Genomic DNA, 13,549 nt, shown 5'->3' with positions numbered 1-13,549 from the left:
CCCCCCTACCTCGGTCGCAGAGGGCTCCGGTGTAGCCGCCGTGGCACTCGCAGGTCGCCTCGCCGGCGGGGCCGAGGCGGCAGCGCCCGTGGACGCAGGGCCGGCGGCGGCAGGGGTCGGGCGGCTCCGCCGGCTGGTTGCACAGGGCGCCCTGGTAGCCCTCGCGGCACTGGCAGCTGTAGGAGCGGGCGTCGAGCGGCACGCACAGCCCGTGCACGCACCTGCGGGCACCCAGCGCCGTCAGCGCCCTACCGGCGCGGCGCAGTGCGGCACGGCACGGCGCAGCACGGCACGGCACGGTGCAGCACAGCACAGCGCAGCACGGCACAGTGCGGCATGGTGCAGCGTGGCACGGCGCAGCACGGCACGGCACGGTGCAGCACGGCACGGCACGGCGTGGCATGGCACGGCAYRGTGCAGCRTGGCACGGCGYGGCATGGCAYGGTGCASCACGGCACRGCGCGGCAYGGCATGGCACAGCACGGCGCGGCCAACGCACCAACTGGACAACACATCCCAGCATAGCACCAGCATGGCAYGGCGCGGCAYGGCACGGATCAGCACAGGGARGGTGACGGTCAGCCAATGGGAGAGGGCAGTGGGAAGGCAGTGAGGCTGGGCAGCCAATGGGGCGCCGCAGGGCAGCCGGCAGGTGCAGCAGCCAATGAAGAGGGCAGGGGGTGAAGGACCAGCCAATGGGGACAAGGCAGCCAGCAAAAGGGGGCGGGCAGCAAGGGGCAGCGAACGAGCCAATGAGGTGAGGCAGTCACTGTGGGCAACCAATGAGCAGGGGAAGTTGAGCACAGGCAGCCAATCAGGATGGGGCATCAGCGAGCCAATGAGGTGAGGCAGTCACTATGGGGAAGCCAATGGGGCGAGTCAGTTGCTGCAGTCAGCCACAGGACAGCCAATGGGCCAGCACCATTGCTGGAGGGCAGCCTATGGGGCACGGTCATTGCTGCAGGGCAGCCAATGGGGCGAGTGGGTCACGCGGGCCAGCCAAGGGGGCACTCACTTGTGCCCCTGGCAGGGGCTGTCGCGGGGCTGGTCGCAGTGGGGCCCGGCCCAGCCGGGCTCGCAGTGGCACACGGGGCCCTGGGCGCCGGCGGGCTGGCAGATGCCGTGCAGGCAGTAGAGCTTGCGGCAGGGCTCGCAGCCCGGCACCACCCCCGGCGTCATCCGCGTCTTGGTGAAGTCCTGCAGCTCGTTGTTGATGTAGAGGTTGCGGATGCACCCGTGGAAGCTGGTGCCGTTGAGGAGCTGCCAGAGGCGGAAGGCGGCCGAGTTCACGTCCACGGGCATCCCTGGCGGAGAGCGGGGCCGTCAGCGCGCCGTGCCGGGGAAGGGTCCGCCGCGGACCCCCGCYGCGCCCACCCGCGGGCCCTACCTCCCACGTAGAGCGGGGCCTCGCTGTTGAGCGTGTAGTGCTTGCCGAAGTTGTCCATGGTCATGGGGCTGCCGCCGTCGATGGAGAGGTTCACCATCTGGTCGAAGGTCACCAGCTCCACGGTGTGGAACTGCCCGTCGTTAATGGTCTCGGCGCTGTTGGGGAGGGCTCCGTCAGGGAAGTGGCCCCCACCCGCCCCACAGAGAGCCCCCGAGGCCCCCCAGAGCTCCCTCCGTGGTGGAGACGGGGCTGGCTCCATGCAAGGTGGGGCTTGGGGAGCAAAACCCCCAGCGCCGCGGTGCCCCGGCAGGGAGATACCTGTAGATGGCCGAGCTGGGGTGGGTGCCGGGGTCGTAGCTGACCCTCACGTGGCCCTGGTACAGCTCCACRGCCATGTGGTCGCTGTCCCCGTTGTACAGCAGGATCCCGTTGCCTTCCGCCGTGGAGACCTGGTGGCAGGAGAGGCGGGAGGCAGCCCCGGTCCGAGCCCACCCACCCGCCGGCAGCCCGAGCCCGCCGGCCCCGCGCCCGCACCTGCAGCGTGATGTTGGCGTGGGGCCAGTCCTGCAGGTCGGTGAACTGCAGGTACGTGTCGCGGTCCACGAAGTTGACGCTGAGCAGCTTCTCGCACTTGGGGCCGCCGAAGCCGGGCGGGCACTGGCACAGGGCCCGGGCGCCCAGCTCCACGCACTGGGCGCCGTTCTGGCACTCGGCCCGCTCGCAGGGGCCGGGCTGCCCGGCGGCGCGCGGCGGCATCTCGCACAGCTGCCCGCTGCGGGGACACCGGCGCGGCGTCGGGCCGAGCGGGGCAGCGGGGCGCTCCCCACGCGCCGCCCCACCGGCGCCTGCTCCCCTCTGCACGGCGACCCACAGCCGCCGCGGTCCGTCCCCCCCGCCCCCCCGGGGGCCCTGCAAGCCCCACCTGTAGCCCTCGGCACAGAGGCAGGAGTAGCCGTTGACCTCGTCCACGCAGCGAGCGTTGTTCTGGCACCGGTGGTCCCGGCAGTCGTCGAAGTCCTCGCTGCAGTTGGTGCCGACGTAGCCAGGGGCACACTCGCACCTGCGGCCGGGCCGGGCGCTGAGCTCCGGGGCCGCGGGGCTGCTCCCCGCAAGCGGCCCCCACGCCAGCCCCCCCCCAAAACCCCCCCCATTGACGGCTTGCAAGCTGCAGTCCCCCAAGAGCAGGTCTCGCCACGCCGGGCAGCAGGGAGGAAGCCAGCGCAGCGGGGACGGGCATCCGTCCGGGAGCGGAGCGCCGGGGCCGGCACTCACCGGGGGCCCTGCCTGGTGGAGACGCACTTGGAGCCGCGCTGGCACGGGCTGAGCTCGGCCGAGCAGAAATCCGGCGGCTGCTCGCAGAAACCCCCTGCGGCGCAGGAAAGAGGGTGACAGAGGGGAGCGGACCCGCGGGCGGCATCGCCCCGCGGCACCTGCRGGGCAGCCCGGCGGCACGCGGGGCTGGTGCTGGCCGCGGGCGCAGAGGGCCGCCCCGCCGGAGGCGCCGAGCCCCGCCGGCAGGGCTGGGCCCGGGGGGAGCGCTGCGGGGCCAGGGCAGGCTCGCCCCCGGGTGCCCGCCAGGCCGGTACCTGTGTAGCCGGCAGGGCAGAGGCAGGTGTAGTTGGTGGCGGCGGGCAGGCAGGAGCCCCCGTTCTCGCAGCGGTGCTCCTTGCAGGGGTCGCTGGCGGCGCGGCACCTCGGGCCCTCGAAGCCCGCCGCGCACAGGCACCTGGCCACGGGGGTGCGGGGGTTCATGTCAGAGCGGGTGCCGACGGAAGGAGGGCGGGAGAGCGAGCGTTTCGGGGAGACCCCCCCCCCACCCCTGGCATGGCACCCCGGGGCACCCGTGCGTGCCAGGAGCGCCGGGGCGGGCGGGGGAACAAGGGCCCAGGTGCACGCGGGGTGGCACTGGGGTCGCTTTCTTTGCAACCCCAGCTGCGCGCGCAAAAGCAAGCRCCGGGGAAGGTGGGAAGCGCCCAGCGGCGACGGTGCGGGTGCCCGGGAAGGATGCTGGGTTGCCAAGGCAACGGGCTGAGAGGCCATTTAGCGCGAGGAGGCAGGGCTGGCCGCTGAGCATCCCGCATCCCGGCTCCTCGCCTGCAGCCTGGTGTTTATTTTCAGCCGCTAATTGCATCTGCTTTCCCAGAAAGGCCCCAAGGGCTCCGGGCAGCGAGGGTTGCATGAGGGCACAGCAGCCAGACCCGACCCCATCCCGGGATGCAGGGGCTCCAGGCCATGCTGAGCACCCGGGCCTTGGGGGGGGGGGGTCCCGGGCCTTGGGGGGGTCCCGGGCCGGCACTCACCTGAAGCCACCTCCTTCGCCCTCCTGGGGCTGGCAGGTCCCACCGTTGGCACAGGGGCTGCTGGAGCAGCTGTCGAGAGCCACCTCGCAGTCCCTGCCCTGGGGAAGGAAGSAGAGGGTGGCACGGGCGCCGTGCCCCTCTCGCCCCCTCCGTCCCGCCCAGCCAGCAGGAAAAGCCGGAGCGTGGGGACGGGCGGCTCGGCCCCCTGGGACCCACGCTACCTCGTAGCCGCTGGGGCAGGCGCAGCGGTAGGCGTCGARCGGGTCGTCGTGGCAGGTGCCCTGGTTCCGGCAGGGGCTGGAGAGGCAGGGGTTGCACTTGGCCTGGACGCTGAGGGCCGGCGGGCCTGCGGGGCGCGAAGCGCGGGGCGGCCGTAAGCGAAGGGGAGGCGGCTGCCTACGGGCWCCGCGTTCCCGGGAAGCGGCCCGGCTCTCCCGCGCTGGGCGCCGCTCCCCTGCCCCGCCGCGGGGAGGACCGCACGGACGGATGGACGGACGGACGGAGCGGGCGCCTCTCACCTTGGCACTCAAACTTCTTGGCCGGGGTGGTGAGCAGCAGCTTGCCCTCCATGTCGGGGGGCCCGGCGCAGCGGGCGATGCCGGGCTCCTTGTAGCCCGTCTTGACCCAGCTGGAGAGCCAGCGGAGGTTGCAGCTGCAGTACAGCGGGTTGGCCCCGATGGCTCTGCGGGGGGACCGAGGGCAAACCTGCAGCGGCCGCCCTGGCGCCCCGAGGAGGGAACGGCTCGGAGGCGCTGGCACGGCGCAGGAGGCGGCCAAGCCTTTTGCTCCGGCGCGGAGCGGGGAAGCGACCAGCGGCTGACGTGAGAGGCTGCGGTGTTTAACGCCCTCTTCGCGTGCCCCTTCGCTGCCAAGGTCAGCTGCGATCATGGGCTGGCAGGACCCGTGCCCGCGACGAAGGAGAGCGACCGCAGCCTCGCGTAGGGAAGGAGGGAGTTCGGGAGGCGCGATCAGCTGGGGCTGACCGCTGGGGACCTACAGCACCGAGAGCACCGGCCGGGGAAGCACCCGCGGGAAAGGGCAAGGACGGCAYCTTGCTTCCGGAAAGGGAAAACGAGGAGGAGCCAGGGAAGAACAGGCTGAGCGGCTTAACCGCCGCTCCAGAAAACCACAGGAACGCGTCGGCCACCATTCAAGCACGCGTAAGCGCTCAGCGGGCAGGAGCGAGGGATCAGAGCCAACACGAGGCGGTCAGGACCGGGTCACCGCGGATAGCTGGCAGCCCGAGGAGAGCGCAGCGGCAGGCAGCGGCAGAGCAGGGCCGTGCCGCGCTCTTACTGCCGACGGGTGGTGGGACGGAGACTGCTGCTAAACCTACGGACCACAGCGAGTGGGAGGCTTCCCGGGCCGCCTCCGGGGAAAAGGGCCGGAAAGTCACTGCGAGTGGAGCCGGACACCTACCCCGAGCCGGGGGCTGTGGTCCCCAGGTTAAAGGCAACCTCAAAGAGGGGGTGAGACACCTCCAATGCTTTTTAAAGGTCTCCCAAGCCTGTGTTCAGCCCAGACCTGGGGAGCAGGAGATACTCACAGGTGGGACAGGGAGGTGACATCTGCGAAGATGCCCTCGGGGAGGCTGGAGATGTCATTGCCGTGGAGAGACCTGCAGGGAAGAGAGGGCCCTGCGATCCCAGCGGATCCCGGATGGGCGGCCAGGACAGCGGCAGGCTGGGGTCCCTGCACCCCACGCCTGCGGCCCCCGGCACCAGCCCCACGGGCGCAGTTGGGCCGAAGGAGGCGGACCCCGCTGCCGTGCGCGGGGAGCAGGGCTGGGCAGGCACTTACAGCAGCCGCAGGGAGCGGAGGCCCTCRAAGGCCAGCGGAGGGATGCACTGCAGGGAGTTGTAGCTGAGGATCCTGCGGAAGGGAAGGGGCCACGCTGTGGGGAGCCCACCCTGAGTGGCACCACCTGGTCCCCACCAGCCACCCGGCCCGCGTCCTGACCAGTGCACCTCGCGCACCCRCGCTAGCTTGAGACACAGCTTCACCCAGGTGGAGGAGGTCCTGGTGTCCCCAGCACCCCCAGGTCTTTGGGGTCCCCTAGGAAACCTCCCCTYGCAGCTAGGACAAGCTGCAGCCTGGCACGCCGTGCCCCACGGACCGCACTTACAGGGTGGTGAGCTGGCTCATGTTGGTGAAGGAGGAGTTGCTCAGSGAGCTGATCTTGTTGTTGCTCAGATCGCTGGAAAACACAAACGCCGGGGCATCGCGGCCAGTCGTGCCTCGTCCCCTCTCGTGCCCGGATGCCCAGCGCCCGGCCTGCCGCCCCATGCCCCGGCAGCGGTGGCTGCTCTGCAGCTGTCCCTCAGTCCCAGGCACGTGTCTCCGTGTGCAGGAAGGGGGCAACGCTTCAGCGGGGACCCCRGCCGCGGGCAGAGCCGAGCCGGGGYGCGGGGKAGCGGGGGGCACGCCGGGGCTACTTACACGAGCTGCAGGTACTTGAAGGTGGAGAGCTGCCCGGGCACCTGAGCGAACTGGTTTCCATCCAGGTAGCTGCGAGGGAGAACGAGAGCACCCTGGGGCGGCTGCGCAGCACGAGGTCCCTCCTCCGGCCCCTGCCCGTCCCTCCTGCAGAGACCCGCGGGCGCTCGGGGCCGCGAGGAGCACCTCCGGAGCCCTCTACCCAGCCGGGGGGCACTCACAGCTCGGTGACGTTCTTGGGGATGCCCTTGGGCAGGGCCCTGAGGTGCTTGTTGCTGCAGCGGACGACCGTGTCGAGGCAGGTGCACTCCTGCGGGCACTGGGGCCGCGGGACGCAGCCTGGCTCCTCCTGACCTGCGCGGGCGGCAGCGAGGCGCGCGCTGACCGGGGCCGCCCGGGCTCAGCGCCTTCGCCCCGAGCCCGGCGCCGTTTTCAGGCAAAAGCGCGTTCACGGAGGATCGCAAAGAAAAAGGGGTCGGAGGAAGGGGCTCGGGCCTCTCGCCAGCTCCTGGCAGCTGGGGGCACGAGCGTCGCTGCGGCCGGGCTCCCGCGGGAGGGGCGGCCCCGGGGCGACCGTACGCTCCGCCGCCCCGCCGGGGAAGGCGCGGGGTGCAGCCGGTCAGCCTGCGCCGCGCCGCGGGACGGAAAGCAGAAGAAACGAGCGGTTGTTTGTAAATATTTTCCCGGGCTCAAAATCTGTTCTGGATTTAAAAAAAGGCTTCTCCCCGGAGGCGCGCGCGCTCCCCCCGCCTCCTCCGTCTGCCTGGCTCCGGCACGCGCGTGCATGGGAGGCTCGGAGGGGAAGGAGCAGCGCGAATCCCAAGCGGGCTCCTCCTTTCCTCCTCCGCCGGCTCTGGCTGCCTCGGGAGCGGGCACGGGGACGGGGAGCGGGGCAGCCCGGCCAGCCCCAGCTCGGCGGCACCCGTGAGTTACCTTCCTCACACCTGAAGTCCGGGAAGGCGACGTCCTGGAGCGGGATCTGCCGGAGGAAGGGGGGGTTCTGGCACCGCGGGTTGCCCGTCACGATCTTCCTCTTGCGCAGCCAGTCCCCGAGCCAGGCCAGCTGGCAATTGCAGTTGAACGGGTTGGCGAGCAGGTTCCTGCGCACACGGGAGGGAGCACGAGGCCATCGCCGGGGTCCCGGGCCAGCCCCGAGCCRCCGATCCRCCCCGCCACAGACYGGGAGAACGGGGAGGGCAACAGGCRGTGGAAACCCCCTCTGCCRCCAAAAATTGCTTAAACGGGGACGCTCAAACCGGCCCGCTGGGAGGGACGGCCGCCCCGCGGCACGCCCGGCCCCCGCGGGACGTACAGCGTGGAGAGGGACTGCAGCGTGTCGAAGGCGCCCGGCGCGATGCTGCTGATCTGGTTGTCGTACAGCGAGAGCAGGCGCACGTTGCGCAGCCCCGTGAAGCTGTCGTTGTGGATGCAGCTGATGCGGTTGTTCCTCAGCATCCTGCAGACGGCGCGATGGCAGCGGCGGGTTAGCGAGGGGCGTTTCAGAGAATATTACACCACCCCCCATGCAAGCACATGCGCCTGTCTGGAAACTCACAGCGTCCTCAGCCCGTCCAGGCCCCGAAACATGCCGCTGCGCACCGACTCCAGCTGGTTGACGGTCAGGTGCAGCTCGCTGACGGACGCGGCCCCCTCGAACGCCCCGTCCTCGATCTCCGACACCTTGTTGTTGCTGAGGTTGCTGGGGAGAGGGGGAGAGCGGCAGGGTGGGACCCGCCGCGCGCCCCCGCCGCTGCCCCCACGCAACCCGCACTCACATTTTCTTCAGGTGCGGGAGCTTCTTGAAGATCCCCGTGGCCTCCAGGATGGAGATTTCGTTGTTGTTCAGGCGCCTGGGGCAGGCCGGGGAGAAAAGGGCTCAGGAGATGGCTGCAAAGGGCCCGGCACGGCCCCCGCCGAGCCGGGCGGCAGGCGCGAGGGAGCGGGGCGCGAGGGAGGGACGGGCCGCGGGTCTCACAGCTCGGCCGTGGACTGCGGGATGCGCTCGGGGATCTTGGTGAGCTTCAGGTTGGAGCACTCGACCACGCCGGCTTCGCAGCGGCACTTGGCGGGGCAGACGACGTCGCTGTTGCACTCGCTGTTCAGCTGGTAACCCTCCGTCCCTGCGCGGCGGCGAGGCCGGCGTGGGCACCCGGAGCGGGCGCCGCGCCGCCGGGAAGGTCCCAACGCGGGCGGGCGCGCGCGCGCGGCTCGTCCCCTTACCTGGGATGAAATACTGCTCCTTGGCTGCGGATGGAGACAAGCGCGTGAGCGGACGGAGAAAAGCACCGCTGGGCCCGCGGAAGAGGCACGGTTTCTCCGGAGAGCCCGCGGGCGAGGGGGCCCTGCTCCGAGGCCCCGAGGTGGCCGCGGGGACGGCGCTCACCCGAGCAGCGGAACTTCTTGCTCTTGATCTGGCCGATGCGCTTGTTGGCGAGGCGGCGGGGGCTGGCGCAGCGGGCGCCGCTGGTCTCCACGGGGTTGGCGCGCAGGAAGTCCGCCAGCCACTTGAGGTTGCAGTCGCAGACGAAGGGGTTCTGGGCCAGGTGCCTGCCCCGGGCGGCAGCGCGTGACCGCCGGGACCCCCCGGGCGGGCCGGGAGCCCGCCGCAAGCCCGGCCACCCTGCCGAGCTCCCACCGCGCGGGTGCCGCCGGGCACTCACAGGGTCTGGATGGCCCGCAGGGARGCGAAGGTGCCCTTGGCCAGGCTCTGGATCTTGTTGTCGTAGAGGGAGAGCAGCGAGAGGTTCTGCAGGTCCTGGAAGGCGTCCGCCCGCACGCAGTTGATCTTGTTGGCGTTGAGCAGCCTGGCAGGGAAGGAGCGCGGTGAGGCGGCACGCCGAGGCACYGACCGGCCCCCCGCGCCGTGCTGTGCCGCRCCGCGCCGYGCCRGCAGCTTACAGCAGCTGCAGGGCGAAGAGGCCCCCGAAGACGCCCTTGGGCAGCTCCGTGATCTTGTTGCCGTACAGCACCCTGGGGGAGAAAGGCGGGAGTGGGGGGCGCCGCTGCCTGCGGGCGCCAGGCTCCCCGCGTGCCCCGGCACCGCCGCTTACAGCGAGTTCAGCGAGCGCAGCCCCTGGAAGGCGTCGGGCGCGATCTCCGAGATCTGGTTGTTGCTCAGGTCTCTGAAACCCCAAGGGAGAAGGGCGCCCTGAGCCCCGTGCCCGCAGCCTCCCGGCCGGACCGCAGCTCGGGGGGCCCGCGGGGCAGTGCGCTTACATCCTCCGCAGCTTCTTGTAGGGGGAGAAGGCGCCGGGGGGGATGGACTTGATGCCGTTCAGCTCCAAGCGTCTGCAACGAGAAGGGGGAGGAGGTGACGGCCGCGGGGCAGGATCGCGGCCCCGAGGGGCGTTACAGCTCGCGGGGGAGCCGAGCCGCCCCGGCCCCGCGGCGCCCTGCCGGCACAGGCCCCCACTCACATCTCCGTCATGGTCTCGGGCAGGTTGGCGGGGATGGCCGTCAGCCCCTTGCCCCGACAGTCCACGATGCCGTTGCTGCACGTGCACATGGCCGGGCAGGAGCCGGAGGACAAGCTGCAGAGCTGGGCGCGGGCGCTGTCCGTTTGTCCTGCCGGGGAAGCAGCCAGCGTGGAAATAGCGAAGAGCCGGCCAGGCGGGTGGCTGGCACCGCACCAGCGAAGGGACCTTGGTCACAGCTGGGCTTGCTGGGACAGCTCGGGGCACCGGGCTCTGTGCCAAGCCGAGCGGGCGCCCGTGGCAGTGAGGATGGTCCCGGTGCGCCCCGACCCCATGCACCCCTCTTAGCGCAGATGCTGTGGTGGTGACATCCCTGCRCCAGGCAGGCATCAGAGCTTGGCCCTGAGCTGGGGGGCGCATGGCAGGGAGCTGACTGTGTGCATGGATTTTGCCCCCCTCCCCGCAATGTCCCCRCACGCGCTGCCTCCCGACCCCTCACCGGAGCAGCTGAACTCGTTCTTCTGGATCTCGGCCACGTTGAGGCCRCGGAGCTGGGCCGGGCCGGCGCACTGGGTGAAGAGCCCGATGGTGGGGCGCTGGCGAAGCCACTGCGAGAGCCAGGCCAAGTGGCAGTCACAGAAGAGGTGGTTGGAGTGCAGGCGGCTGCGGGCGGACAGGGCAGTCAGCAGCCTCGGGACAGGGCTGCCCACTGCCCTGCTCTCCGGCTGCCCCAAATGCCCCAGGCCTCATCTGGCTCATCTCAAGGGTGCTGGCAYGCAGAGAGGTGCAGCAGAGGGAGAAGAGGGTCATGCTGTCCTGGAGAAGGGGCTATGGGGAGCCCAGGAGTGTCTGCATGGGTTTCCAAGTTCATCTTGCTTGGCAGTGCCTGGAGGACAGGTCTGATCCTCCTTTGCTAGCCTGCAGGGATGTCCCCCATCCCCTCCCCACAGGGCTGTCATGGCCCCACTGGCATGGGGAGCAGGGGGCTGCCGCAGCATCCCGCTCCTGGGCATCCCGCTCCGGCCCTCTGGGTCCCGTCATACCCCACACCCCTCCGGCACTCACAACGTCCGCAGCTTGGGCATGTGGTTGAAGCTGGACACGGGGATGGAAGTGATGTTGTTGTTATTCAGGGTCCTGTGGGAAGGCAGAGGGAGGCAGGTCAGGGCAGCCAGGCCACAGACGGGAGCGTGACAGCATTCACTGTCAACCCCCTGGGAGCAACGGCGCACACCCGCTCCTCACGCAGGGCTGGACGCACGGAGAGGCGAGGGACGGGGATGGAGCAAGCGCCCAGGCAGGTGCTGCTGCTGCTTGCAAGCTTTTCCCCTCCTGCACACACATCCCTGCAGCCCGGTGGACCCTGTGGGGCAGGATCGGGCCCGGGAGCTCAGCTCTGCAGGAGTGCTGGGGAGAAGACACTCTCCCAGAAGCGCTGGGGACTCTGCTCAGCCCCRGCAGCGCCTGGTGCCGGAGCCCAGCTCGGTCTCTCCTGGGCACCAGAGAGAGTCGGTGCAATGGGGATGTCCCTGTGGCAGCACCTTCATCCCCGCGTGGGGCTTGCTGGAGGCTCCCGACGGCCCCTGCCCACTTACAGGACCTCCAGCCCCCGCAGGGCGCGGAAGGCCCCGTCCTCGATGCAGCTGATCTGGTTCTTGTCCAGTTGCCTGGGGGAGAAAGGAGGGAGTGTTACTGGGAGAGCTGGGTTGGAGAGCCGGCTCTGGATGCCTCCTGCCACCGAGCCTGACCCCCAGCTCCTCCATGCAAGCCTGCGCCCACCCTGGCCGTGACTCACAGGTTCTTGAGGTCGGTGGCCCCACGGAAAGCTTTCCTGGGAATGGCCTGGATGAAGTTCTCGCTCAGGTCCCTGGGGAAGCAGRARGMAACATGAGCGATGCYGGGGAAGCGCGGTGCCCTTGGGGCRCCCGTCTGTCCCCAGYGCAGGGCACRTCCTGGTCCTGCGCAGCGCTGGCATTTAGCGCATCCTTGAGGGCCCTTGGGAAACCATAATTCAGCAACGAGGGGACTGTGGCCCGCTGCCCYGCGTGGCCATCCCCAGGGGAATCGGGCACCAGCCGAGGTGCCAGCATCCCCCGGCTCCTGCCTCTGACGTGCAGAACATCGGGGAAAACCCTCAGCGCTCAAACGCCCCGGGACTGCGGTAATTGCAGGTCCCCACTGATTAACTGCTAATTCACTCGGTGGCTCCAGGAGGCATTCCCCCGGGGGCTGCCCCGCGCTTTAGAGGACGCAAATACTCGGGCTGTTAATTACTTGGCGGCCGCAGGGCGCCTTCTGCACCATCCATCGCCCTGCGGCGCTGGCGAGCTGGCGGCAGAGCTGGTCCGGGCTGAGMATCCCCCTGCGCTGGCCCGGTATCGCACAGGCCACGCAGGCACCTCCACCCCGGCCCAAAGCGAGCCAGCCCGGGGAGCCCCTGGGTGCCAGCACGGCGCGCTCGCGGCTTGCCAGCTCTGTCTCAGGAGCCTAGGCTGTGCTGGGGCTCCACATCCCGGGGCAGGGGCAGGACGGAGGCACCGCGTCCCCGCTGCTCCCGGTGCCTCGAGAGAACRGGCCCACGGGCTGCTTGTGAAAAGTTTCCCCCAGAGAAGCACAAGGAAAAGGAAAATCCGGGGGGGAAGGGGGCTCGTCCGCCCGTCGGGTGGGATGCCCAGGCAGGCGGGAGCTGCGACACGGGGCCACGGCCCCTTCCYGCTGCGCTCCGTGCCAGGCTCGGAGGGCGCGGGCTTGGCAGGGTCCTCCCAGGGCACGGGGCACCGGAGCCCCCGGAGCCCCCGGGCTGCCGCTGGGCCGCGGCGGCGGCGGCACGCGGGGGGCTGCGGGTGCGCGGCCGCCGGTGTGCAGTTTCCGCGCTACCCACGCGGCGGCACTGCCCGGCTTCCCTGGCGCTGCGGCAGCCCCGGCTGCCTGCTCCTCTCGTGTCCCCCCCCTCCAACCCCGGCAGGCCGGCTCCGGCCCTTCCCGAGGGCTGCTGCAGCCTGGGCTGACCCAAAAAGGCCGGGGGCGCCTCACGGGGGGAGCAGCCCCTCTCCGGGAGGCCGCAGGGGAAGGACCCCGATGCACCAAACGCCGACGCCAGCACCTGTCCTGGCCGCTGTGCACCTTCCCCACCCGGCGCTGGGAGCGGCGAGCCTGGYGCACCCTCAGCTAACGTGCCACCTTACGGACAGAGGCGGCAGCACCCCGAGTCCCTTGTCCCCTGCAATCCACGGTCTGTTCAGGCTTGGCAGAACCAAGTTTTTCCCCCTAGAAACGCCCCCCACCCCCACCCCCGGAAACCCGCCGCTCTTCCTTGCGACGCGCTCGGCGCACGGCACTCCCGGCCCCCGACGCGAAACCGGATCGCAGCGGGGCCCCGGCGCGGCAGCGCCGACGGGAGCCCCCCCGCCAGGCCGGCTGGCGCCCCGCAGGGCGCTCGGCACCCCTCGCCCAGCCCCGACCTGCAGCCCGTTTTGCCCCCCGCGGAAACCTGGCTCCTGCCTCGCCGCTCGCAGCACGCGGGAGTCCCAGCGCGCCCAGGGAGCGAACGCGGGCGTCTGTCTGCAAGCTGCTCACTTACAGCTCGCGAGGGAAACGCCGCTAGAAGGTTGCAAGTTATTTTGCGAGGCTTCTCCTCTTCACAGCTTTTTGTGACAGTCGCCGATGAAGWGCTGCCGTTCGGGGTACCGAAGCCAAGAGGCACAGACGCTGGATGAGAAGGTTTCAGCAAGGCCCCGGCGCCGGCTTCACGTCTCCGGCGCGGTTACACAGCTGACGACAACAGGACAAACACGTGCTCCGCCTGCGGGATCCTCGGGCCCCAGCGCCGCGCAAGGCACGGCCTCTTCCCTCCTGGTGTTTCGTAGCTCCCGGCTATGTTTGCTTTACACTTCGGCACGGAGGAAACAGCAGATGGCACGGCTTYGCTCCGCCCCGCCGCCCGGCACCCTCGGCGGCCGCGCCGCTGCGAGCGCAGACGCTTCGCCGCATCGGCCGCGAGCGCTCCGGCTCCC

General features: G+C 70.5%; 1 protein-coding gene across 1 annotated transcript in view; it reads right to left on the bottom strand.

Moving 5' to 3' along the window:
• The window catches only part of SLIT1 (slit guidance ligand 1), a 36,451-nt gene that overhangs the window by 1,849 nt on the left and 21,053 nt on the right, over positions 1 to 13,549 (bottom strand). The window contains exons 6-37 of the mRNA XM_085325696.1: positions 11,332 to 11,403; positions 11,132 to 11,203; positions 10,602 to 10,673; positions 10,036 to 10,199; positions 9,540 to 9,687; positions 9,340 to 9,411; positions 9,174 to 9,245; positions 9,022 to 9,093; positions 8,784 to 8,927; positions 8,507 to 8,670; positions 8,344 to 8,367; positions 8,099 to 8,243; positions 7,899 to 7,973; positions 7,679 to 7,822; positions 7,436 to 7,579; positions 7,057 to 7,223; positions 6,345 to 6,477; positions 6,127 to 6,195; positions 5,813 to 5,884; positions 5,488 to 5,559; positions 5,234 to 5,305; positions 4,206 to 4,369; positions 3,909 to 4,033; positions 3,688 to 3,785; positions 2,974 to 3,113; positions 2,660 to 2,753; positions 2,310 to 2,447; positions 1,922 to 2,159; positions 1,706 to 1,836; positions 1,388 to 1,542; positions 1,016 to 1,304; positions 10 to 221 (exon numbers count right to left, since the gene is read on the bottom strand). Of these exons, the coding sequence (XP_085181822.1) occupies positions 10 to 221; positions 1,016 to 1,304; positions 1,388 to 1,542; positions 1,706 to 1,836; positions 1,922 to 2,159; positions 2,310 to 2,447; positions 2,660 to 2,753; positions 2,974 to 3,113; positions 3,688 to 3,785; positions 3,909 to 4,033; positions 4,206 to 4,369; positions 5,234 to 5,305; positions 5,488 to 5,559; positions 5,813 to 5,884; positions 6,127 to 6,195; positions 6,345 to 6,477; positions 7,057 to 7,223; positions 7,436 to 7,579; positions 7,679 to 7,822; positions 7,899 to 7,973; positions 8,099 to 8,243; positions 8,344 to 8,367; positions 8,507 to 8,670; positions 8,784 to 8,927; positions 9,022 to 9,093; positions 9,174 to 9,245; positions 9,340 to 9,411; positions 9,540 to 9,687; positions 10,036 to 10,199; positions 10,602 to 10,673; positions 11,132 to 11,203; positions 11,332 to 11,403 (3,953 nt within the window). The remainder of the gene's footprint in view (positions 1 to 9; positions 222 to 1,015; positions 1,305 to 1,387; positions 1,543 to 1,705; positions 1,837 to 1,921; positions 2,160 to 2,309; positions 2,448 to 2,659; positions 2,754 to 2,973; positions 3,114 to 3,687; positions 3,786 to 3,908; positions 4,034 to 4,205; positions 4,370 to 5,233; positions 5,306 to 5,487; positions 5,560 to 5,812; positions 5,885 to 6,126; positions 6,196 to 6,344; positions 6,478 to 7,056; positions 7,224 to 7,435; positions 7,580 to 7,678; positions 7,823 to 7,898; positions 7,974 to 8,098; positions 8,244 to 8,343; positions 8,368 to 8,506; positions 8,671 to 8,783; positions 8,928 to 9,021; positions 9,094 to 9,173; positions 9,246 to 9,339; positions 9,412 to 9,539; positions 9,688 to 10,035; positions 10,200 to 10,601; positions 10,674 to 11,131; positions 11,204 to 11,331; positions 11,404 to 13,549) is intronic.

The sequence above is a fragment of the Rhea americana genome, unplaced genomic scaffold (genome assembly GCF_003343005.1).
Source record: "Rhea americana isolate MKP2758 unplaced genomic scaffold, rheAme1 scaffold_122, whole genome shotgun sequence".
Classification (NCBI taxonomy): domain Eukaryota; kingdom Metazoa; phylum Chordata; class Aves; order Rheiformes; family Rheidae; genus Rhea; species Rhea americana.
Note: the sequence above shows the minus strand (reverse complement) of the source record. Positions and strands in the feature narration are given on the sequence as shown.